The following is a 27,292-nucleotide window of genomic DNA, read 5'->3' as shown; positions in this document are numbered from 1 at the left end:
GGGCCATGTATCACAGACTGAGTTATGTAGCAGTCAACAACAGTATGATGTCAAGTGCCCCCCAAATGGTACACTATTCCCTATGTAGTGCATTACTTTTGAGAGACCTATTGGCCCTGGTCAAAATAAGTACACTATAAAGGGAATAGGGTACCATTTGGGGGACACAATGATGTCCAGGACTAAATCACAGTTCATATTGGCTGATCCACTACTCCGCATACACTCCAACTGGTTCAAGCAGACCTGGGTTCAACTAATATTTGTAATAATTGAAAATCCTTTCTCTGTCCTTGATTGAGCTTGTCTGGGGCAATATTTTAATTTATTTTAATTGTATTTAACCTTTATTTAACTAGTAAGTCAGTTAAGAACAAATTCTTATTTACAATGACGGCCTACCAAAAGTCAAAAGGCCTCCTGCAGGGACATGGGGCTGGGATTAAAAATAAAAAAATATATATAAGTATAGTACAAAACACACATTACGACAAGAGAGACAACACAACACTACATAAAGAGAGATCTAAGACAACACAGCATGGTAGCATCACAACACGGTAGCAACACAACATGGTAGCAGCACAAAACATGGTACAAACATTATTGGGCACAGACAACAGTATAACAAATTGGAGAAAAAAAAGTGCAAACCATGCCTATCTGGTACTTTTAAGATTTTAGATAGTCCTACTGTTTCAAATAAACTACATTCTCCAAGTGGTTAAAGAGGCATCAAATCACTAAAACTGAGGGGTTTATGAGGAAGAGAGTAGTTTGACAAGACTTTAAAAAGGGGAAAATATTGCTTGCCACCCACAAAGATTTTTTTTTACTCGCAAGTCTTAATTGGAAAGAGTTGTACTTTGATACAGCACTACCATTTCTCCTGAGGTCCTGTCAGGAATTACAGTGCGTGCGTTCCAAATCGCACCCATAGGACTCTGGTCAAAAGTAGTGTGCTATATAGGGAATAGGGTGCCATTTGGGACGTAGCCAGTGTTATGTGTGGCAGGCAGCTATACACTCACACTGCCACACCAACAGCCATTTCCAAACATTAAATTCCTGACAGAACATAATAAACAGTAGATATGTAATGTTTTTTCAGGGAGATACTGAGATTCCTCTGGTAGTAGGCATCTGTTGAGTGGTTACCAGGACCGCAACTTTTAATGGGGGAGGGACAATGCAGTATTGTCCCCCCAGTTTTATCATTGGAATGTGGTAGAAAACGATGCAACGAGCGGTGGGTAGGCTGTTTGGAGTGTTTATCTGACAAAATAAAATAAAATCACAATATGTGACTCGTTTAAGGAAAATAGGTGTATGTCGCGGGTCACTACTTTCATGTGCATTATTAACAGACTTCTATGCCATCTGTAAATATGAATAAAATTGTTAAATTACGAGCCTAGTTGGTTTAGACACCAAAAAAACGGACAGCAACCTTCCCGTTAGCCTTGATTGGCTGAGATAATGAGTGGGCTGGACATGCCGAGATGAGTTGGGATTGGTCTGCCATATAGCACGCTTATGTCTATTTGAGCTGGTCAGAATGTGTAGTTAATCCTGTCTAATGCTGCTTTTTTTATGTATCGCATAGTAGAATTGCATAAGTGTTGCTCTCCACTTTCTGGAGGACTGAGTTTTGAAATCAGTGGAATTAGAGTATGAGGAGATGGAGAAAACACCTGTCTCCGGATTACATTTTACATTTTCAGATATTACACGTTTCTAATTTTGACAGAAAGTCATTTTCATTTCAAGTTAAAGTGTACTGTTAGCTAGCTAACGTTAGCTGGCTGCACCTGTACATAGCTCATCTGTAAATATCCCATCCAATCTACCTCATCCCCATACTGTATTTATTTATTTATCTTGCTCCTTTGCACTTCAGTATCTCAACTTGCACATTCATCTTCTGCACATCCTACCATTCCAGTGTTTAATTGCTATATTGTAATTACTTTGCCACCATGGCCTATTTATTGCCTTACCTCTCTTATCCTACCTCATTAGCACATGCTTTATATATATTTTTCTACTGTATTATTGATTGTACATTTGTTTATTCCATGTGTAACTCTGTGTTGTTGTATGTGTCGAACTGCTTTGCTTTATCTTGGCCAAGTCGCAGGTGCAAATGAGAACTTGTTCTCAACTAGCCTACCTGGTTAAATAAAGGTGAAATAAATCAATAAAATCAATATGAATGTTCTTATTATTCATATCTCAGAGCGCAGAATAACTGACACATTTACGATCGCTCAACACCCGTTGAAAATGGTCGGTGTCAGTCAACGTTGGCAAAAAAAAAGAAGTAAATTGTTGCCAGCAGCACAGTTGCAGTCAACAACGCTCTGGATAACATAAAAACAGGCTAACCAGCTCTGCTAGGGCGAGTAAAATGGTCAGTGAGCTTTTCTTTCATTTGTGTCTGGAAGTAGCTAGCAAGCTAGCCAACATTAGCCAGTTAGCTTGGGTGCTTTACTGTTGTTGTTAGGATAGAACGCTTGGATCAATCCTTAAAGAGATGGGTGGGGCTAAAGCTTAAGAGGGTTTGATCGATGCTGAATGGGTGTAGACAAAGATTAGCTCTCCAGTAGGTACCAAAATATTCAAAGGCCATTGTCTCAAAAGGTTACAAGTTCTTCAACTTTCAAAGCAGAATTACTTTCCCATTGCTCCTCAAATGCAGTGTATGATATACCATTTTGTAGCTGTGTCTCTGCCTTTATCCAATGTAAAAAAAAAAATCTTGTCTACATAAGACCGAATCAAGGTAGTCGGTCAAATATGTCCCCCTCACTTTCAAAACAAAAGTTGCACCACTGGTGGTTACCCACGTCATACTGTAAAACACACAGAGTATGAACGCATGCAAGCACACACACATTTTTCTCTATTCGCTCTTAATGAATGGCGGCCCCTGGAATTCCCTCCTCCCGGCTAGCCCAGCTTTTCCAGTCTACAGTGTACCAGCCAGAACCGACAGCTCTTATCATTCCTGAGAAAGCAAAAGCTGCTTGGGGATCGCTTTACAATTCTCAGGGGCTGGAATAACCCGATGTTGAACAGATCCCGCTCGCTGATCCCCCTGTATTGGGTTAGGAACGTGTGAAGGAGCCTGTTGGGAATGAGCTAGTGTGGATATCAACATCCTCACTTTGTGTTTCTCTGGCTGAGCACTGAGCAGATTGTCTGACTTGATTAGTCTTTGCCACCCCCCCCGGCCTAAGCGCTCGGGCTAGACCCCCCTTCTATCTCCCAAGCCCCTCTAGACACGGGTATCAGCATGTCAGAAGAGAAAAGTGCCCTCTCTCTCCCCTAGTCTCAAGGTGTAGGCCATTACACTGAGTGAGAGCACTGTAAGTTAATAGGATTTGCTCCCGATCAAGAGACTGAGCTATTTCCTGCTGGTGCCGTTACAGGCCAGAGCACAAAAATAAATGTTGCTTTATTCAACACTATTAAACGTCTACCGCTCCCACCCCTCCTCACCACCACCACCCACTTTGACCCCACCCCTCCTTTTACCCTTGTCGGCCTGTCTGTTATTACTCAGGGAGGTTGTGCTCTACCTCTCTCCCTCACTCTCCCCTCCCTTGCTTTTCTCAAACTACCGGTAAAAAGTAAAAGGCTGGCACTTTTTGTTTAAAGGAGCCATTTGTTCAGGTGAAACTTGCATGGTAGGCAGCTAGAGCCGGGGCCCAGGCCTGGCAGTTGGGCAGAAAATGAACTAAGGTGATTTCCGATAAATCAAATGGACTATGGATATAGCATGGAGGGTAATCATTGAAGAATAATTGCCAGGGAGCTTTGTATAATGTATTCTTCTCCTCGGAGGTAAAACCTTGTACAGAGGAGGGATAATAGAGTAAGAGGATCTGCATATAAAATATGTTTGCTGCTCCAACCTTTAACTCCAAGCTTAACCTTGGTCCCAGACAGTAATTACGCTGTTAATTGTCAGCTGATCTGAGGACTGACGAGTACTGAGGAGTAGAGCAGAGGACTGACGATAGATATCCATTAGGTTTAAAAAGACCTCCCTCTGAGGTACAATGGATCATAGGCCATCGGTCAGACTCTACCATACATGAGGGGAAATTAACTAGGTTGTTAGGGTTCTATACTACTACTCTCGATGTTTGTCACTCACTACTCTGCATTAAACGCTTCTATGGATGCCAGTGATGTTGGGAGAAATAAGTAGAGTTGAAGTCAGAAGTTTACATACACCTTAGCCAAATACATTTAAACTCAGTTTTTCACAAATCCTGACATTTAATCCTTGCAAAAATTCCCTGTCTAGGTCAGTTAGGATCACCACTTTATTTTAAGAATGTGAAATGTCAGAATAATAGGAGGAGAGAATGATTTATTTAAGCTTTTATTTCTTTCATCACATTCCCAGTGTGTCAGAAGTTTACATACACTCAATTAGTATTTGGTAGCATTGCCTTTAAATTGTTTAACATGGGTCAGACATTTCGGGTAGCCTTCCACAAGCTTCCCACAATAAGCTGGGTGAATTCTGGCCTATTTCTCCGAACAGAGCTCGTGTAACTGAGTCAGGTTTGTAGGCCTCCTTGCTCACACATGCTTTTTCAGTTCTGCCCACAAATCTTCTATAGGATTGAGGTCAGGGCTTTGTGATGGCCACTCCAATACCTTGAGTGGCCATCACAGATACTCTGTGTGTTAGCAAACTAGAAACTACACTTCCAAAACCAACAGTAGATAGCTAGGCCTCTCCAATACAGGTGACTGATTTAGGCCGACCAACAGTAGATAGCTAGGCCTCTCCAATACAGGTGACTGATTTAGGCCGACCAACAGTAGATAGCTAGGCCTCTCCAATACAGGTGACTGATTTAGGCCGACCAACAGTAGATAGCTAGGCCTCTCCAATACAGGTGACTGATTTAGGCCGACCAACAGTAGGTAGCTAGGCCTCTCCAATACAGGTGAATGATTTAGGCCGACCAACAGTAGATAGCTAGATAGCTAAGCCATTTTCCACAACTTTGGAAGTATGCTTGGGGTCATTGTCCATTTAGAAGACCCATTTGCGACCAAGCTTTAACTTCCTGACTGATGTCTTGACATGTTGCTTCAATATATCCATATAATTTCCCTCCCTCATGATGCCATCTATTTTGTGATGTGCACCAGTCCCTCTTGCAGCAAAGCACCCCCACAACCTGATGCTGCCACCCTTGTGCTTCACGGTTGGGATGGTGTTCTTCGGCTTGCCAGTCTCCCCCTTTTTCCTCCAAACATAACGATGGTCATTATGGCCAAACAGTTCTATTTTTGTTTCATCAGACCAGAGAACATTTCTCCAAAAAGTACGATCTTTGTCCCCATGTGCAGTTGGAAACTGTAGTCTGACTTTTTTTATGATGGTTTTGGAGCAGTGGCTTCTTCCTTGCTGAGTGGCCTTCCAGGTTATGTCGAAATAGGACTCGTTTTACTGTGGATATAGATACTTTTGTACCGATTTCCTCCAGCATCTTCACAAGGTCCTTTGCTGTTGTTCTGGTATTGATTTGCACTTTTCGCACCAAAGTACGTTCATCTCTAGGAAACAGAATGCGTCTCCTTCCTGAGCGGTATGACGGCTGCGTGGTCCCATGGTGTTTATACTTGGGTACTATTGTTTGTACAGATGAACATGGTACCTTCAGGCATTTGGAAATTGCTCCCAAGGATAAACCAGACTTGTAGGTCTTTTTGTTGTTGTTGAGGTCTTGGCTGATGGCATGATGTCAAGCAAAGAGGTACTGAGTTTGAAGCTAGGCCTTGAAATACATCCACAAGTACACTGTCAATTAGCCCATCAGAAGCTTCTAAAGACATGACATAATTTTCTAGAATTTCCCAAGCTGTTTAAAGGCACAGTCAACTTCGTGTATGTAAACTTCTGACCCACTGGAATTGTGATACAGTGAATTATAAGTGAAATAATCCATCTGTAAACAATTGTTGGAAAAATGTATTGTGTCGTGCTCAAAGTAGATGTCCTAACCGACTTGCCAAAACAATAGTTTGTTAACAAGTAATTTGCAGAGTTGTTGAAAAACGAGTTTTAATGACTCCAACCTAAGCGTATGTAAACTTCCGATTTCAACTGTATTTCTGAATAAAAAGTCAAGACAATGTTGGTCTTTGGAGGTGTTAAAACCTTAAGAGGCCATACAGCCAGCTTGGATTTCACAATACATCTAAGCAGCACAACTCTCTCCCAGAGATGTCTAAACATCTTCAGTCAGTGAGCGGAGACAGTGCAGCCATATAAACCCAGTGGGAGCGCTTGGAATAATCTAGGCGATGTTAATGATGCAATTTATATGTGAGGGGACTGTTGTTTGGCAGGCTCTTTCCATCTGAGCGGCGCTTCTCTAGCTCTCCCTCCCTCCCTTCTTCCATCCCTCCCTCCCAGCAACCAGCAGCCAGCTAGCACCCCCCCTGGCTGGTGGAGGGGGTGGAGTAGGAGGTTGTCAGAGCTGAGTGAAAAGAGAGTGAGCACGCCACTGATAAGAGCCGTTACTATTAGTGTGTCTGTCACCTGCTGTGAGTCATCCAGCCTACCTGCCTCTCCCTCGCCGCACATCCCTCCCTCTTTCTCATCCCCCCTCCGCTTTCCTCAGGGCGCATCACTTCAAAATTGTATTCACCTACACATTTTTCCATCTAGTCACAGATACTCTGTGTGTTAGCAAACTAGAAACTACACTTCCAAAACCAACAGTAGATAGCTAGGCCTCTCCAATACAGGTGACTGATTTAGGCCGACCAACAGTAGATAGCTAGGCCTCTCCAATACAGGTGACTGATTTAGGCCGACCAACAGTAGATAGCTAGGCCTCTCCAATACAGGTGACTGATTTAGGCCGACCAACAGTAGATAGCTAGGCCTCTCCAATACAGGTGACTGATTTAGGCCGACCAACAGTAGATAGCTAGGCCTCTCCAATACAGGTGACTGATTTAGGCCGACCAACAGTAGGTAGCTAGGCCTCTCCAATACAGGTGAATGATTTAGGCCGACCAACAGTAGATAGCTAGGCCTCTCCAATACAGGTGACTGATTTAGGCCGACCAACAGTAGATAGCTAGGCCTCTCCAATACAGGTGACTGATTTAGGCCGACCAACAGTAGATAGCTAGGCCTCTCCAATACAGGTGAATGATTTAGGCCGACCAACAGTAGATAGCTAGGCCTCTCCAATACAGGTGAATGATTTAGGCCTATTACTGAAGCTACTAATAATAACCACAATCGTCTGTTGATCAAAATAACTATGGCTATTAATGGCTATTAATCTAATGATAAATAACTGAATCAGTCTAGCCTAATTATTATTTTGGCAATAAAAATACCCTTTCAAATGCAGTCGTTAGTAATTATACAGTAATACAAATCATATTCCTTCATGATTCATTATGGTTTTATAGAGTGGCGCAATAGGAAGTTCCACAGAGCTCATTAAACTCCTGACCTTGGTAGAAATTAACTGTAATTGTAGCCTCTGTATTTTCTTCCAATCTTTTTAACCCAAATATTTAAAGCTGTTTTTCCTTTAGTTGCTATGCAACACTTCAACCACAAGAGCAGGAGCATGCTGAGAATGTGCCAGATAAATACTAGCACCACAGCCGAGCCCTTCTCCCGAGGAAACACGAGAAGAGAGGCAGAGACACATAAAAATAGTCACATGTTAATGTAGCCTAATGGTTGGTTTGTGTAAAATGCATTATAATTTTTGCATTCATCATTGTGTCAATTGACCCCATGTCAACAGATAATTCAAGCCAATAGTGGGAGTAACGAGACATTGTTTATAGCATAACAGGTTCTGATCCCATCCCAAAGCCATATGAGCAGTTTCAATTTATTATTGCCGGCGCACCAACACTTACAAGACACAGCCCTTAGCTACAGCATAAAGCAATGTGGCAGGCATACCAAGTGCCCTGTGAGATACATCACTGGGTAATTTGACATGAGAACGCTGACAGATATGCGCACGGCCTTCCGTTTCACAAGTCTTTTCATATTTCTGTCACAGTTAGCCCAGAGTCCCGACAAACAGTACAACAGCCAGAACAAAGCCAGTAGGCCAATGGGTATCCAAGCCTTCTATTCCAGATCCTCTACAACCAAGGAATCAAGGACTCGTTACGCAAGACATCACATTCAATTCCACAGCAGCGCCAGGCAGGCTCTGAGGCCAGATGATACATATCGAGTGTGTCAGTCTCCCGAGCATTCAATGTTAATCAACACTCTTTTCCAATGCATACTTATGAGTTACTCCCCTCCGTCTTCCTGCCGGCTGCTGAAATTAAGTCTGCAAATTTGACGGCAAATTAACCTCAACAGCAATGGTAATACGTCACCTATACAACAAGCTGTGATGTTTCGCTAACCCAGCTAGAGCAAATACAGATGAAAATTGCAGTAAATATGTGTAGAAATGGAATAGATACATTTTCTTAAAAAACATTTTTGGGGTTATTTTAGAATGAAGAACAACGGTGTAGGATAAGTATTAAGCCATCAGCTGTTAACCAATCCTTCTGAAATAAGAAATTGAATAAAAATCACACAGTTACCAGTTATCCTCTTGATCATAAAGCCTCAAGATTAAAACGCACACTAGTATTAACAGTAACATACAGTCACAGTAGTGGTGATGGGAGGGATGGGAGAGATGGTGGTGAATCACTTGCTCAAATGGGGCGGATGGGAAGATGTGGAATCCACAGAGGTCTCTTCACTTCATCATTGGGTAAATGGCAGTAATGTTCCAGGCAGACACGAGCTGCGACATCACAGCTGCTTCATGACGGGTGACACTGGAGCCCACGCATGAACACATCGCTCATCAAAGCAAATGAGGCGGCGCGTTTCGTTTCTTCCGCCCGCCGCCACTTCTGAGGGAAGAAAACAATCGAGGGAGCAAGGCCCTCCAACAAGTGCCTCGCCGTCTATTCTAACGACACGACGATGGAACACCTGGAATGCAGAGGAGTGGTGTTATGAGGGAAAAGAGGACTAGAGAATCCATTTGGTGTTCTCCCTCTTCTCTCACATCACAGATTAATGGGCTGTGACCCCTCTATAACAGGGGAATGGGGTATGAATGAGGGCTAAGCCTTAATGGGCTGTGACCCCTCCATAGCAGGGGAATGGGGTATGAATGAGGGCTAAGCCTTAATGGGCTGTGACCCCTCCATAGCAGGGGAATGGGGTATGAATGAGGGCTAGCGGTGGGATCATAGCACTACTGGTGGTGTTGCAATTAACCTGTCTTAAAATCACTCACACACACAAACACACTTAAACCTGTGTTTAAACAAACAAGAGGCTTTGCTTTAACAACAAAGGTGTACTTGAGCTCTGTTCCGCGATGGGTGAGAGAAACTCCAAAGGCTCACCAGGGGTCTGGTTTTAATCAGGCATTAGTATTCTCATTTAAGTACAGCTGCACTGGGACACACACACACACACACATGCCCACCAGAGAGAGAGAGAGTGCGAGTGATCAAGAAATCAAAGCTCTTCATTTAAAGTAAAGAACAATTTGTTTTTGAAGGGCTCAAACTAACGCCCCTCAGATCTCCCCAGAGGCAGTATGAGAACATTTGCTTAAACTTGCATCGTAAAGGAGTGTGATTAAGGATCGGATGGACGCCGTAAACAGTACAGTAAAATATGAAATGGATTTGATTTTTCATGTTGGTACATCCTCTCCCCAAATATCCAGAATGTACATAGCCTGTAACACAAAACCCTCTCCCTTTTCACCATGATCCTCCCTGCTCTCATTAAGTGGTAACAGACCTGGGGCAATTCTTGATTCAGTCCATACAAATGGGAGGAGGCAAGTTGCCTTCTCTCTTGCTCGTTCTTTATTTAACAGAACAAGCTGTAAAGCCAAACATGAGGTCATGGAATATTTTCACCCTCAGGAATAAGTGCATACAATAAGAAATCAAACCCAGTTGAAGTATCCCTACAAAATATGAGCTGGTGAGGGTCTTTCTGAGTCTGTTGTTTTTTTATAAAGAAACTTTTCAACAGTGTACTGTTAGGCACATGAGGTTCCAATTAAGAACTCTGCCCAAACTCCTCAGTCCTATCCAAGCCTAGCCTGGGCCCCTTTACACACACCCTGGGTAGCGTCTCAAATGGCACCCTATTCCCTACCTAGTGCACTACTTATGACCAGAGCCCTATGGTTCCTGGTCCAAAGTAGTGCACTGTGTAGGGAATTAAGTGCCATTTGGGACAAAGCTCCTTTCTCCACGATTGACAAAATCTGAGGAAATGTTAAACAGACATCAGAACCATAACAAAGACAGGGAACATTTATCACAACGTTTTTAAAGCGATACTCAAAACATTAGATTGAATTGCATCATCAATTAAACAAACATCACATAGAATCACAAAAAAAGTCAGAGAAACTATGATTAAGAGTATGTTTTCTGTCATTTACAAGAGCCGGCGAAATATTTTAAAATCCTTATCTATCCTATAGGCCAATGAAAAATTCATAGGACCCCCTATAGTTATGAAAAATAACAAAAATAACAGTTCAATTCAATACAGTTGATGTATTCAATACAGTTGATGTATTCAATACAGTTGATGTATGAGGATCATAATGAAAAAACACCCAGTTTACAAGAAACATACCATTTACATTTTGTAATACAATCTAGCTCCCAGGTAGCAGGCAGAAATATCTACTAGAACGAGACAGGGTGTGCGTACCAAATGGCACCTTATTCCCTTTATCGTGCATTACTTTTGACCAGATCCCTATGGGCCCTGGTCAAAAGTAGTGCACTATATAGGAAATAGGGTACCATTTGGGATGCAGACGGAGACTGGCTTCTATCACAGACAACTTCAATCTCCAGACCCTAAGGAGCTGTAGGTGGACTTTGATGTTGGTTGTAAATGAATTGACTGTGCTTCCTGATACTAGCCCTCCAGTCACACGCCCCCCCCTAACTCCCCCAACGCTGTCACCGGTGATAAACACTCTGCACGCACACGTAAGGCATACACACACACCCACTGCATGCTCACATGCTAAAGAGTAGGGCCACCATTTTCCCTAGACGGTATGATGACTGAGAAATAGGATTGTTTCCCTCTCCTCCCTGTACTGTATGGGCTCTGCATGTGAGAGAAAAGAGAAGATTGAGAGAAGGCACAGAGAGAGAGAGAGAGAGAGATAGAGAGAGAGATGGCAAGAGAGGGCAGAGAGAGAGGGGGCAAAGAGAGAGAGGGCAAGAGAGGACAAAGAGGAGAGAGGGCGAAGAGAGAGAGAAAAGAGAGAGAGAGGGCAAGAGAGAGAGAAAAGAGAGAGAGGGCAAGGAGGAGAGAGGGCAAGGAGGAGAGAGGGCAAGGAGGAGAGAGGGCAAGAGAGAGAGAGGGCAAAGAGGAGAGAGGGCAAGAGAGAGAGAGGGCAAGAGAGAGAGAGGGCAAGAGAGAGAGAGGGCAAAGAGGAGAGAGCAAAGAGAGAGAAAGAGAGGGCAAGAGAAGATCGAGAGAGGGGGAGAGCGCGAGCGAGAAGAGCAAGAGAGAAGAACAAGAAAGAGAGAAGAGCGAGAGAATCGAGAGAGCGCTGTGTTACCTTACAGTGGGTATACAGAGCGCTCCAGTAGGTGATCCTTGATACAGGATACCCCTTCAGGGCATGTTGTTAAAGCCCAGAAAAACACACACACACATCCCTGTTTCTAGGGAATCACAACCAAAGAGCTCTGCATACAAGCTCACAACTTTCAGCGGCTTTCTGACAACTAAAGCTGATGTGAGAGGAACAGGAACACAGATAGGGAAATTACTATTGTGTTGAGACCGACATCTGCCATGGGACTGGGGTGTACAGGGTGTCAGTGTGAAAGATAATGTCTTGATGCTTTTTATAGTGGAGATCAAGTTTAGAAATGACCTGGCTGTGCTGATGAGACAATGGATTGTGCAGTTAGATGCAACAGAGTAAATAGGCATTTTAACGTTATAGATTTAGCCGGTGGTAACTTGTGGAATAGACACCGGCTGGAATGTGGTTTTAACCAAATCAGCATTCAGGATTAGAGCCACCCGTTGTATAAAGCTGGATATGCTGTGGCTGAATGGATCACAAGAGAGGTTCAGAGAAAAACACTCCTAGAGAACTGACTGATTTAGCATCAATTGACAGAGACGCAAACTGGTGAGAGTCCAAAAAGTTGACAAAAAATGTTGCATACAATTTTCAGAATTTCAGAGAATACATATTTGAACTCATCTCAATACTCCTAACTTTCCAAACCACAATAGACAGAAAATAGTGTCCTGAGGTAGGGGAGGTTGAGTTCTTTGTTCTAGGTTGAAGGTTTATCATGACGTGATAATCTCAGTCTCGCCAAACAGAGTTAGAATTATTTTCTTGTTCAGAACATACATTTTCCAGTGGGTTAAATGAAGCACTGCAAGGTGAAGGTCTAGACCTACCTATCTGCAAAACAATTTTATTTGAATATTATTTTCAGCCAACATTGAGCACAACTCAGTCTCCTCTTAGTATAATCTGACCTGTCAGCCTAACACAAACCTCATAACCCCCATTCTTTTTAAGAAAAATATTTTATTTTGATGCTCAAAATGCGGTTCACTCGCATATCTAGCCTACACTCACTCATTAGCAGCCACCTTCTCCTAGGCAAAGTCCCCCCCCCCCTCAGCCAGTGGAACAGGAACAGTGACAGTGGGAGAGGACCAGACAGAATCAATATAATAAACATAAGAGGTTATCACTTACATATCTAGCCTACACTTACCTACATGTTATCCTTCTTCCTTTTTGACTAGACTAAGACTTTGTTCTCTTTGTTTAGCTGAGAATGCAGATCATTGAGTCAGTGTTCAATACCATAGTCCCCTCCAAACTTATCACTAAGCTCAGGACCCTGGGACTGAACACCTCCCTCTGCAACTGGATCCTGGACTTCGTGACAGGCTGCCCCCAGGTGGTGAGGGTAGGCAACAACACATCAGCCACACTGAACCTGAACACAGGGGCCCCTCAGGGGTGCATGCTTAGTCCCCTCCTGTTCTCTCTGTTCACCCATGACCGCATGGCCGTACACGACTCCAACACCATCATTAAGTTTGCTGATGACAACGGTGGTAGACCTGATTACCGGCGACGAGACAGCCTATAGGGAGGAGGTCAGTGACCTGGTAGTATGATGCCAGGACAACAACCACTCCCTCAACGTCCGCAAGACAAAGGAGCTGATTGTGACTACAGAAAACAGAGGGCCAAACACGCCCACATTGACAGGGCTGTAGTGGAGCGGGTCAGGAGCTTCAAATTCCTCGGGCCACATCACTAAGGAATCATCATGGTCCACACACACCAAGACAGTCGTGAAGAGGGCACGACAACACCTCTTCCCCCTCAGGAGACTGAAAATATTTGGCATGGGCCCTCAGATCCTCAAAAAGTTCTACAGCTACACCATTGAGAGCATCCTGACCGGTTGCATCACCGCCTGGTATGGCAACTGTTCGGCATCCAGCCTCAAGGCGCTATGGAGGGTAGTGCGTATGGCCCAATACATCACTGGTGCCAAGCTTCCTGCCATCCAGGACCTATATAGCAGGCGGTGTCAGAAAGCCAATTTATTTTCCAAAGACCCCAGTCACAGACTGTTCTCTCTGCTACCTCAAGGCAAGCGGTATCGGAGCGCCAAGTCTAGGTCCAAAAGGCTCTTTAACAGCTTCTACCCCCAAGCCATAAGACTGCTGAACAATTAATCAAATGGCCACCCAGACTATTTAGATTGACCCCCCCCATTGTTTTTAGACTGCTGCAACTCACTGTTTATTATCTATGCATATTCACTTCACCTTTACCTGTACAAATTACCTCAACTAACCTGTACACTGCATACTGACTCAGTACCGGTACCCCCTGCATATATTTCTTGAACTGCACTGTTGGTTAAGGGCTTGTAAGTAAGAATTTCACGGTAATCGTGTTCAGCGCATGTGACAAATACAATTTTAATTGACCCCTACACATCAACTCGGTACTGGTACCCTGTGTATATAGACAACTCATTGTGATTTATTCCTTGTGTTATTATTTTTATATGATTTATCTTTTTTTGTCTCTGCATTGTCGCTTCATGGTCTTCTGGGCACTGGATGTTGGCTGGGAACCATACTCCTGCCTCCTCTTCATCATCAGGTTCTACTGTCTCTGACCTTTGTCCTTAGTTGCTGCAGTGCGGATGTTCTTAGAGTCCCTTGTCAACTTGACAGTCTTTCTGGTACATCTGTATAATACAGACTCCTGAAGGTAGCAATGCCTACCAAAGAGTTGGTGCGCTGATATCATATTGATATAGTAACGCATGAAATACTGACTAGCCTGCATTAGCTCAGCATTTGCAACTCTTTCACAGGCAGGGACTGGCACATGCACCCTTTCTCTCATATTTTCAGGGCCTTGTGTTATTGGCATCGGTGTCCCTGGCATCACAGTGTTGTCAAAATAGTGTGCACTTTCTTTTTTGGCAAGGGCTTGGGAGCTCTTGCCTCCATAGTTGATATCCTTACAGCAGAGGATGCAAATTGCATGATCTGCCTTGTCTACTTTTTATTTAGTTTTTTACTGTGGGAACGTTTTCTGTACTCCCTTGACATCCATCTTTGCATTCAATTTCAGCCAGGCCCAACTCCAATTGCACCTCAACTCTGACTCAAGCTTAGACACCATCAGGGCATTCCTCTCCTCAAATTCTCTTATTCTGTAAATTAAACACAGTAACACAATAACACAATAATAACACAGTATAATAATAATAATTACATTTGATTTTCTAATGTTCTACATAACTAGAGAATAGCCACACACGTTGTGGTAATGTGGGTTTGCCTAAGGTCATTACACAAACACGCCACCACTTGCTCATTGGTATCATTGTTAAGAGTATTGGGACGTCACGCCCCCAATATACACCGCTGCCTGCCTGTTCTACCATGCTAGTTTTAATAATAAAACAACCAAGTTTATAAAGTTACTCCCTTGCTTTCGCCAATGAATAAAAGTGTTCCATGTGTTATTGCACACACAGACAGGTGAAGTAAGCTGAGGCCACACCAAGTTAGTTGAGGCAAGTGGGTGGTAATGTTAGCTTGCTAACTTAGATGATAATGTAGCTAGCTAACGATAATTTTTTATTTATTAATTTGCACTAATTCCGCTTCTCATCAGCAAAAACTTCTAACACAGGTTGCTTACCTCGAGTTGCATTCCAATTTTTCAGTCAAACAAAAAGTTTGTTGAATGGAGTGCATGATGAAAAGGCAGTCATCAAACAGGGAGAACATCTGTTTGCGCCCCACTTTTATAGCATCCCCCCACCCCCGGATATTTCTTAAAAGTGACAAGTTTGCATCCCTAAATTGATGACCTACTAACACGCAGTCCAGCTAACAGCCTTTGAAGTGAGAGTGTGCAGTTACAGGAAGAGGACAAAACTAACACAGATCCATCCTAGGCTAGCGTAGCTTCCCCCTTTGATCAATTATGGTTTTACCTAAGCCTAAAATTGTCTGTTCGTTCTCTGTTCTCTTCCCGGCTGAGGTTGTTCCTTGATGACAGAAATGTAAATGCTGATGACACAGAAATAATTAACTAAGGGTTCCCCAAACTCAATCCTCTGGACCCCAAGGGGTGCAGCGGATTGAGCCCTAGCACTACACAGCTGATTCAAATTATCAAAGCTTGATGATTAGTTTATTATTTAAGTCAGCTATGTAGCGCTAGGACAAGAACCAAAACGTGCACCCCTTGGGGTCCTGGGGACCGAGTTTGGGAAACCCTGAATTAACTCATTAGAGCATCAAATGAACCAGGTGCGTATGTGTGTGGAGGAGAGAAGCAGCTTCGGTCGCTGCACACAACATGCTGGGAACCCTAGGTGTGGGGGCGGATCAATGACTGGCTGTCAGTAGATGTAGGCCAAGTCCCAAATAGCATCCTATTCCCTTCATAGTGCACTACTTTTGACCAGATCCCTATGGGGCCTGGTCAAAAGTAGTGCACTATATAATGAATAAGGTGTCATTTTGTGGTGCATCCCATAGCTGACAGCCAGTCATTGAGCCGCCCCCACACCTAGGGTTCCCAGCATCCTGTGTGTGCAGCGATTTCACTAGCAAATTCTCTGAACATTCCTCTCAGTCCCTCTGTCTTGTCCCTCTGTCTCGTCCCTCCCTCTTCCAGTGGTGGTGATGGAAATCCTGAGTGAACCTGCCTGCCCTCCCCTGGAACAGAACGAGCATCTAATTTAGTCTGTCTGAGACCCTTTGAAGTGGATACAGTGCTGCAGTGCATATCATCGTGTTTGAAGGTTTCTGCTCCCACAATACATCCTGGTTTTGAAGTTACAACAGTTTAAAGAAGCACCACCATCTCACCTGTGAAAGTAAGTGATTGAAAAAGCAGTAGCCAACAACGCTTCAAGGTAAATGTTATAATATTTAAAAAATTCTGAGACTGCTAGGTAGAAAGCTGGGGGGGGTGTACATTATTTATTTTTTAAATTACATATTATACAGTATTAGGAGAAACTACTTCCTGACATCGAATACTGTAAACGAGGGTAACACCTCAAACAAACCGAGGTTCTGGTTTGCCGTGTTTATAAAGTCAATTTAAATGAGCAGTGAACGTTTTCTGAAAGGCATTAAAATAGAACATAAAAAAGCTTTGTTCAGTGTTCGTTGGTTGTTGGCAGTGAACGGTGCAATTCTCATTCTCCATCTGATTTCACATGGGAGCTTGAGCACGGCCTGAGGCGGTTCCCTCAACGTCTACTTAAATAAAACATGAACACTAGCTACTTGTCAAGGTCTAGTCTAGGTCTTAACTGCAGAATCCCAGACCCAACTGAATGTATGGGTTTCTAACCAACTTGCTACACGAAGTGAGGAAATTAAATAATCAGTGTTAAAGAAAATATCAGGCTCTGAATTTTCAAGGTTGTAATCGAGTCAAACTGAATACAACACTCAAGTGGGTAAAAACGGAGGCGGCAAACCAAAAAAAGCGAAAAAAATAAATAAAAAATTAACTAAAGTTGGCAGTTCGTGTCTCTCTCGCTTCGTGTCTGCAGACATCTTTAGAGAGGGAGGTAAATGTTTCTGATCTTCATAATTTAAGAGAGTTTGAGATGGAGGTGCACAGCTTTCTCTCTCCGACTCTTGCTCTTTTTCTCCCTCTGGCTGCCACTCTCTCCTGGTATCTCTCTTTGAAAAGGATGTTTAATGTCTCTACATCATGCAGATGCTGCTTGCCGCCCGCCCCCCCACACACATCTCTCTCTAAAACACACAAACAGTCATGATTGGACCAGGTCTCTCTTAAAATCTATTTTTCATCTCTATGAGACTAACCTGGATAAATAAAGGTAAAATAAAACAAACACACACACGTAAATGGTGGCTCTGACACACATCACTCTGTCAATTAGCACCATCACTCTGTCAATTAGCACCTTCACCCATCTTCTCTCTTTGGAAGCAGCAATATCTCTTTCAGCTGAGTGGTTTTATTTCCTTCTTTGTTTATTGTGAACAGACCAAAGGCTTATCAACAACAGCTAATCAGCGCATGTCAAATATGTAGACTTATTGCAGTCAGAATAGATAATGGGATTCGTAATATAATCATCTTTCCCATCAGTCAATATTGCTATTTTAGATTATGGGGCAAATCCCCCGGTTTTCTTTTTGAAGCTGGAATCTGTGGAACAGCCAGAGAGGAGATCAGCATTTGTTTGATATAATTTGTTGTGGCATGTTAATTGCATCGATATGTAATTCTTCCTAATTGACGCTTGATATGTCTCAGGAAATTAGGTCAAGTAGATCACATTGAAAATATTATTAATCACCCCCACCTCCCTGTTTCCTCTTCGTCGCAGGTCTGATATATCTGCACCGTCTAAAACTTTAATGTCAACTAACTGTTACAGCAGCCCACACTCTCCATTTCCAGCACTGCCTGGCTGACAAATCTAAGGTTGCAACAAGCACACTACTGTAAATTCACAACACAGAGAAACAGGATGCGTCCCAAATGGCACCCTGTCCATATATAGTGCACTACCTTTGACTAGGGCCCATAGGACTCCGGTCAAAAGTAGTGGACTACATAGGGAATATTGTGCCATTTGTAGCACGCACGCACGCACGCACGCACGCACGCACGCACACACACACACACACACACAGGAAAGAAAAAAGGCCCAGAGAAAAGACAAACCTGGGCTATCTTCACTGAGTTTTGGGTGGAGCCACCTGCATGGTACTCAACTTTGCTCTTCTTTGCAATTTCGTCAAACCTGAAAAACATACATTAGGGAAGGCACAGTAAGTATAGGCTTGTTCATAGTAGATATGTTACCCACGAACCACAGTGTTTGTAAACAGGAAACTGCCCAAAGCCAGAGCTAATATAAGGCCTGCGTCTGAAAAGACACCCTATTCACCATGCAGTGCATTAATTTAGTGCACTACTGTACATATGGAATAGGATAGCATTTCAGACTCTACCCTAGTTCACTGGCCAAATACAGCTGACAGTTGTAAGAACCATCTAACGATGGATCTTTAGGTTGTCCACACTGACTTTATATGAAGAAAGTAGGAGTTGTGCTCTGTTCTCTAAGATATTTCAGAAACTTTGTTCTGAAGGTCTAGGGGGGTGCAAATGTGGGCCTGTCTTCAAAAACAGTCTCAAAGTAGATGTTTTACCTTTTAGAACATAATGAATAAGATTACATGGACAAAAGGGACCTGATCCTAGATCAGCACTCCTACTCAGACACTTTATGAATACGGCCCCTTGAGGCAATGGGTGAACGAAGAGCGAGTATGGGAAAATCATGTTTATAGGGCCTTGTTATAAGGCTGATGTCAACACTTGAAAGAAACAAGCAGGGAGCAGGTTTCGAACCCTCAACATTCTAGCCCGAAGTCCAGCACGCTATCGACTGTGCTCAAATGTATTAATTGGGGTTGGGGCCGATTGTGGCTAAAAAACTTTATCAATTGTAATCTTAAACGTGGAAAGGGGGAAAAGTATTATTAGTGTTTCACGAGCGTAGCAGGATGGTCTATTAGCTGAACAATTGACTATTCAACCTTTACTAAAGAATTGTATAATAGTCAAGCTAGGTGTGAACCCCCCCCTCCCCAACTTGAGCTAGGTGTGAAACTCCCCCTCCTCCCCAACTTATAACAAATAATTTTCAAGACTATTTAGAAAAAGCAGCAGAGATGCGCAATAGGTTTTTAAGAAAAGGCTATTCTCCACAATGTGTGGATGAAGCTCTTGATTTAGCATTGGGGAAAACGCGAGATGAACTGCTACAAAAAAGACCCACTAAAGCTAAAGGACACTCTGTAATGTTCACAACTACATATACTTTGAACTCGAGAAAAGTGGGAGATGCGGTCAAGAAACACTGGCATGTTTTATTTACGCGATAAATTGGTCCGTGCCAACTGCCAGCCACAAAATCAACATCAGCCAGAATGTTATCGGATTTTCACCCTCCAGACATTATTTCCTAAAGGTCTTAATGATGAAATGCCTATGTATGTTATGTTGTAACGTTTTTCTTACACTGTACCAAATGATTTATTTCAACACTCCTTCCGTGGCCTCAAACTGCTTGCTCTTAAATGCAAGTAAAACTAAATGCATGCTCTTCAACCGATCCCTGTCTGCACCCCCCCCCCCCCTCCCCCATCTAGCATCACTACTCTGAACGGTTCTGACTTAGAATATGTGGACAACTACAAATACCGAGGTGTCTGGTTAGACTGTAAACTCTCCTTCCAGACTTACATTAAGCATCTCCAATCCAAAATTAAATATAGAATCGGCTTCCTATTTCGCAACAAAGCATCCTTCACTCATGCTGAAAACATACCCTCATAAAACTGACTATCCTACCGATCCTTGACTTCGGCGATGTCATTTACAAAATAGCCTCCAACACTCTACTTAGCAAATTGGATGTAGTCTATCACAGTGCCATCTGTTTTGTCACCAAAGCCCCATATACTATCCACAACTGCGACCTATATGCTCTCATTGGCTGGCCCTCGCTTCATATTCGTTGCCAAACCCACTGGCTCCAGGTGATCTATAAGTCTTTGCTAGGTAAAGCCCCGCCTTATCTCAGCTCACTGGTCACCATAGCAGCACCCACCCGTAGCACGCGCTCCAGCAGGTATATTTCACTGGTCATCCCCAAAGCCAACTCCTCCTTCCAGTTCTCTGCTGCCAATGACTGGAACGAATTGCAAAAATCACTGAAGCTGGAGTCTTATATCTCCCTCAATAACTTTAAGCATCAGCTGTCAGAGCAGCTTACCGATCAATGCACCTGCTAAATTGCAACATCTGCATTTTGAAAGTGTATTTTTTTAATAATTATTTTATTACAGTGTTTATTAGGCGACTGTGCAGTCTACAATATATACTGTATGTAGTTAACATGGGACTCATGGGACTTTCAAAATGCAGATATTGAAAGTCCCATGACTTTCAATATCTGTTATGGATCCATAACAAATTACTATGGAAATAAATATCAGATTTACAGAAATATTGGAACAAAGTTGTCTAAAGAAGGCAAACAATTTCTAATCCTCCAATCCTGTAGCCTACTCCCAACCGTCATGTTGTACATCGCCATATTTTCCATTCCATCTTAACGTAAACCGTGAGGGTTTCGTTTTCCTCTCATTAGACACACCATAATATTAAATCAACTGAATTGAGCCAAATTTCTTCAAATCAATACCATTTACTATGTTATTACAAAACAAGTTTTAAATTCTCTGGTAATGCCAATATAGAATACAATAGGGAAAGGCGCTAATTCTACAGCGCACTGAAAATTGTTACAAAACCGCGGACAACGACCGCATACAACGCGGGAGAAAGCACGTTATAAAATATTTGATTTATTAGTGTTGCACCATTGCTCATACATAATATAACCATATACAATTTCAGTATCACGTCTTAAGAGTGATGGACTGTGCCATCCCAGTGGCCTCCGCAATGGATTAGACCACTGAGACAGGCATCTTGAGAACCATAAAAATATATATATATTTGTGACTGCTCGACAAAAGAAATCTCGGTCGACCAACAGCCTATCGACCAAACAATGGACCAGTCGACTAAATGAGGTCGGCCCTAATCTGAATTAAACATCAACAGTCCAATTGTACTCAAATCAAGCCACAGCCCACACAGCCCACAATAAATCAACATTTTTCTAAATGTCTTTGGCAGATATGCCATTTTGTGATTATTTTATGTTTTTAAAACCCAAGTAAGATTAAAATCCAATTGCAAAGTGTCAGCTTTGACATGTGCATGAATTTCAAGGAGCAATAACCTGACTATCAAGAGACCATACTTCATAAGCTATTAAGAGAGAATGCTTTGGGACTGGGGAATAAACAGTCAATCACTATGCAAATCAACTGAAGAATTACCCTTGGGTTTATCATAGTTACTTGTACTGTAGGGTTGCACATTTTGGGGAATATTCAGGGGTGGAAACTTTACGTGGGAATTAAAGGGAATATATGCAAATTAATATTAATACCATTTAAAATGTAGATGTTTTTGGCATTGCATATATTTACCACATCATATGGAGACAGAAACATAAACCTTTTACCTTATCATAAGTAGACATAATTGCAAACGATTAAATCCTTCCAATAGAAATAAAAATAAAACAATTTAGTTACGATTTGAACTTTAATTAATTGAGTTGACTCTTCACATGGGATGATTTCACTGAACAACTAAAGGGAATATTGAATGATCACTTTCCAACCCTGTTGAGGATGGCTCATTGTCAGGCTCCAAAAGCCTCAAATTTGCCCAGATAGCCACCAACTTTCAACCCTTGTATTGGTCAGCCTGTTGTGTGCTTTGGTGTGTGTGTTCCCAAACAAGGACCATTTGCGCTCTGAGGTGGCTGATGATGGTGGGATTAGGAAGATGAGGCAACAGGGGAAAGAGCCTCAGATCCACAAAGTCCCTTTTCACCAGGTGGCTGATGAGATATGTTGGCACGACTGCCATATTGCATCTAATCCTTGATCTAATATGATAGAAAATTTCAATTTACAAAAAAAATTACATTTTTGTTTTTTGAGCTTCTAGTCATGAAATCTATGCAGCCTACTCAATCACTTTTTATAGCTACTGTTTACAGACCTCCTGGGCCATATACAGCGTTCCTCACTGAGTTCCCTGAATTCCTATCGGACCTTGTAGTCATGGCAGATAATTATCAAATTTTTGGTGACTTTAATATTCATATGGAAAAGTCCACAGACCCACTCAAAAGGCTTTCGGAGCCATCATTGACTCAGTGGGTTTTGTCCAACATGTCTCCGGACCTACTCACTGCCACAGTCATACTCTGGACCTCGTTTTGTGCCGTGTAATAAATGTTGTGGATCTTAATGTTTTTCCTCATAATCCTGGACTATCGGACCACCATTTTAATTGCAACAAATAATCTGCTCAGACCCCAACCAAGGATAATCAAAAGTCGTGCTATAAATTCTCGGACAACCCAAAGATTCCTAGATGCCCTTCCAGACTCCCTCCGCCTACCCAAGGACGTCAGAGTACAAAAATCAGTTGACCACCTGACTGAGGAACTCAATTTAACCTTGCGCAATACCCTAGATGCAGTCACACCTCTAAAAACATTTGTCATAAGAAACTAGCTCCCTGGTATACAGAAAATACTCGAGCTCTGAAGCAAGCTTCCAGATAATTGGAACGGAAATGGCGCCACACCAAACTGGAAGTCTTCTGACTAGCTTGGAAAGACAGTACCGTGCAGTATCGAAGAGCCCTCACTGCTGCTCGATCATCCTATTTTTCCAACTTAATTGAGGAAAATAAGAACAATCCAAAATGGATTTTTGATACTGTCGTAAAGCTAACTAAAAAGCAGCATTCCACAAGAGAGGATGGCTTTCACTTCAGCAGTGATAAATTCATGAACTTCTTTGAGGAAAAGATCATGATCATTAGAAAGCAAATTACAGACTCCTTTTTAAATCTGCATATTCCTCCAAAGCTCAGTGGTCCTGAGTCTGCACAACTCTGCCAGGACCTAGAATTAAGGGAGACACTCAAGTTTTTTAGTACTACATCTCTTGACACATTGATGAAAATAATCATGGCCTCTAAACCGTCAAGCTGCATACTGGACCCTAAACTACTGAAAGAGCTGCTTCCTGTGCTTGGCCCTCCTATGTTGAACATAATAAAAGGCTCTCTATCCACCTGATGTGTACCAAACTCACTAAAATTGGCAGTAATAAAGCCTCTCTTGAAAAAGCCAAACCTTGACCCAGAAAATATTTTTAAAAGAAATTGGCCTAAATCGAATCTCCCATTCTTCAATTTTTTGGGGAAAAAGCTGTTGTGCAGCAACTCACTGCCTTCCTGAAGACAAACAATGTATACGAAACGCTTCAGTCTGGTTTTAGACCACATCATAGCACTGAGACTGCACTTGTGAAGGTGGTAAATTACTTTTTAATGGCGTCAGACCGAGGACCTGCGTCTGTCCTTGTACTCCTAGACCTTAAGTGCTGCTTTTGATACCATCGATCACCACATTCTTTTGGAGAGATTGGAAACCAAAATTGGTCTACACGGACAAGTTCTGGCCTGGTTTAGATCTTATCTGTCAGAAAGATATCAGTTTGTCTCTGTGAATGGTTTGTCCTCTGACAAATCAACTGTACATTTCGGTGTTCCTCAAGGTTCCGTTTTAGGACCACTATTGTTTTCACTATATATTTTACGTCTTGGTGATGTCATTCGGAAACATAATGTTAACTTTCACTGCTATGTGGATGTACATTTCGATGAAACATGGTGAAGCCCCAAAATTGCCCTCCCTGGAAGCCTGTGTTTCAGACATAAGGACACAGTCTTGATATGTTCGTCATGGTTGCAAATGTTCTACTTTTAAACTCGGACAAAATAGAGATGCTTGTGGCTGCAAATGTTCTACTTTTCAACTCGGACAAAATAGAGATGCTTGTTCTAGGTCCCAAGAAACAAAGAGATCTTCTGTTGAATCTGACAATTAATCTTGAGGGTTGTACAGTCGTCTCAAATAAAACTGAAGGACCTCGGCGTTACTCTGGACCCTGATCTCTCTTTTTTTTTTTTTTATAATATGTTTATTATTTTCCAATAAAAATAAAGTAAAAAAGACAGCAATACAAACAATGACATTCATTGTACTGTTGAATGGGATGGCCAGTTTAGAGGACAAAACAAAAGTTAACTCACACATACACAAAATAAAACAAAATCCTATTAGGTGGTACATGTATAAGAAGACAGCATATAGTCATTACAAGCAGTGTAGTTCAGCCAAAAATAAATATTGAGTGGAGTACAGCACAGAGTAGCAGCAGATCGTCAGCCCAGTTATGAAGCGGGGCTAGACCATTTATCCAGTATCGGCTGCCATATTTTGTAAAACAATGGACTTCTATTGGAGGTGTTGTATCGAATCTTTTCCATATGTATTACATTCCCTAAATCCCGTAACCACATTTCAAAGGTAGGTACAGTCTCCAATTTCCAAAATTGCAATATGAGCCTTTTGGCTAATAGAGTACACAGAGAGACAGCTTTCCCTTCCTGGTTATTCCCATCAACTGTACCAAACAGAGCGATCAATGGGTCTGGGGCTAGAACTCTATCAAAGGCCTTAGATAAGTAATCAAAAATGAGAGCCCAGTAAGCATGTAATTTAGGGCATGTCCAGAATAAGTGGGTCAACGTCCCCTCATCCTGCTTGCACCTCTCACACAGTGGTGAGGTGTCCGGGAATATTTTATGCAGTTTTACTTTTGAGTAGTGTAACCTGTGTATCACCTTAAACTGTACAAGGTTGTGTCTGGCATTCACTGAACTGTGGTTTATATTCCTGAGAGCTTCTATCCAGTCCTCATTTGAGATTTCTGAACCAAGTTCTTGTTCCCAAGCCCTTTTAATGGTGTCTGTGGATACCTCTATGTGGGCCTGTAGCACATCATACAGTCTAGAGACCGACCCTTTTGAATGGGGTTTGACAAGTATCAAGCTATCTAATGTAGGACTATTGGGCTTAATGCCATACTGTGGGATATGTGTCCTTAAGAAATTCCTGATTTGGAGGTATCTGAAAAAATGTGTTGTTGGCATGTTGAACTTTGCCTGTAATTGTTGAAATGAAGCTAACTGACCATCTATGTATAAATTACCAATTGTTGTGAGCCCCTTCTCCCTCCACTGTGAAAACACCACATCATCCAATGCAGGGTGGAAAGCATGATTCAGGCTAATCGGGCTGTCTATGTAAACAGTGGGTATGTTAAGAAAATCCCTAATCTGTTTCCAGATCCTAAGCGTATGACAAATGACTGGATTGGAGTCATAAGTGGGTTTTTTCACATATGATGGGCTATTAACAAGTGCAGGGAGTGAGGAACGTTGACAGGAGGCCTGCTCGATCAAAAGCCATGAAGGCATATCCTTCTGTCTCATCGCAGGTAAACTTTCCCTCCAGAAAGACACAATGTTCAGATTAGCAGCCCAATAATACAGTTTGAAGTGAGGAAGGCCAAAGCCCCCCTCTATCTTGTACTTGCATAAATGCTTCTTTGAAATTCTGGCTGCCTTGTTATCCCATAAAAATGGAGTTACTATTGAATCCAGTTTCTTAAAATAGCTTTGTGGTATGAAATTGGGTAGACATTGGAAGAGGTAAAGAAACCTGGGTAGGACAACCATTTTAATAGCGTTTATACGACCAACCAAGGAAATAGGCAGAGTTTTCCAGAAATCTATATTTTGTTTAAGCTGATATATTTTCATGTCCCAATTCACTTTCAATAGCTGGTCAAGGTCTCTTGTCACTACAATGCCAAGGCTTGTGAACTTGTCCCTCACTGTTCTAAACGGGGTAGATTGCAGAAATTGCATATCCACAGGCCGTGATATTGGCATCAACTCACTTTTTTGCCAGTTTATCTTGTAGCCAGAGAAGGAGCCGAATGTGTTTATCAAGTTAAGTAATGGTGGAATAGAAGTTTTAGGCTTAGACAAAAACAAAAGAACATCGTCTGCATATAGGGAAATTTTGTGCTGTGTGTCTTTTATTTTAACAGAAGCTATATCGGCACATGCCCGAATGCGAGTAGCAAGGGGTTCCATGGCTATAGCGAAGAGAGCAGGCGAAATAGGGCACCCCTGTCGGCACCCCTTGAACAGGCGGAATGACTGCGACATTTCCTGATTGGTCACAACGGACGCCATTGGGTGTGCATAAATAATTCTTATCCAATTAATAAATTCCTTTCCAAATCCGAAATGCTCCAGAACCGACATCATATACTTCCACTCAATCTGATCAAACGCCTTCTCTGCATCAAGAGCTATTACCACTGCCTCAACTTTATGATCATGATACATTACGTTGAAAAGGCGTCTCAAATTGTAGTATATATGTCGGCCCGGGATAAAACCTGTCTGGTCAGGGTGTATGATGTCGGAAATATATTTTTTCAATCGGTTTGCCAATATCTTTGTCAACACCTTGTTTTCTATGGGGAGTAACGACACGGGGCGATACGACGACATCTCCATGGAATCTCTATCTTTTTTCAAGATCAGGGCTATTGTAGCCTCATACAGTGTTTGCGGGAGTTTGGTATTTTCTTTGGATTGTTGAAACATTCGCAGCATAAGTGGAGATAGACTAGCGCAGTACTTCTTATAGAATTCTATTACATATCCATCGGGCCCAGGGGCCTTGCTGTTTGGAAATTGTGCTATCGCTGTGTTAATTTCATCTAAGGTTATCCCTGCATCGAGTGCGGCAGCTGCCCCCCTGTCTAGTTTAGGAAGTTCACATTCAGCGAGAAAGCGTTCCATAGTTTGTGGATCAGTAGCATCGCATTTTGATTGGTATAGCTCTGAGTAAAACTGCGCAAAGCATTTATTAATGTCCTGCGGATCTGTTACTATTTTACCCTTCTTGTCTTTTATTTTGTGAATAGCTCTAGATGCTTGTACCTGCCTTAGCTGTCTTGCTAATAATTTATGTGGTTTGTCCCCCAGTT

The 27,292-nt window shown here is 42.3% G+C and overlaps 1 protein-coding gene across 4 annotated transcripts in view; it reads right to left on the bottom strand.

Moving 5' to 3' along the window:
- LOC139571252 (adenosine kinase-like) overlaps positions 1-27,292 on the bottom strand; it is a 276,125-nt gene that overhangs the window by 196,464 nt on the left and 52,369 nt on the right. For all 4 annotated transcript variants that reach the window (XM_071393931.1, XM_071393933.1, XM_071393934.1 and 1 more), the window contains one exon: positions 18,363-18,441. In XM_071393931.1, coding sequence (XP_071250032.1) covers positions 18,363-18,441 — 79 coding nt within the window. The remainder of the gene's footprint in view (positions 1-18,362; positions 18,442-27,292) is intronic.

Source organism: Salvelinus alpinus, chromosome 3 (genome assembly GCF_045679555.1).
Source record: "Salvelinus alpinus chromosome 3, SLU_Salpinus.1, whole genome shotgun sequence".
Lineage (NCBI taxonomy): Eukaryota > Metazoa > Chordata > Actinopteri > Salmoniformes > Salmonidae > Salvelinus > Salvelinus alpinus.
This window is presented reverse-complemented; position numbering and strand designations above follow the sequence as displayed.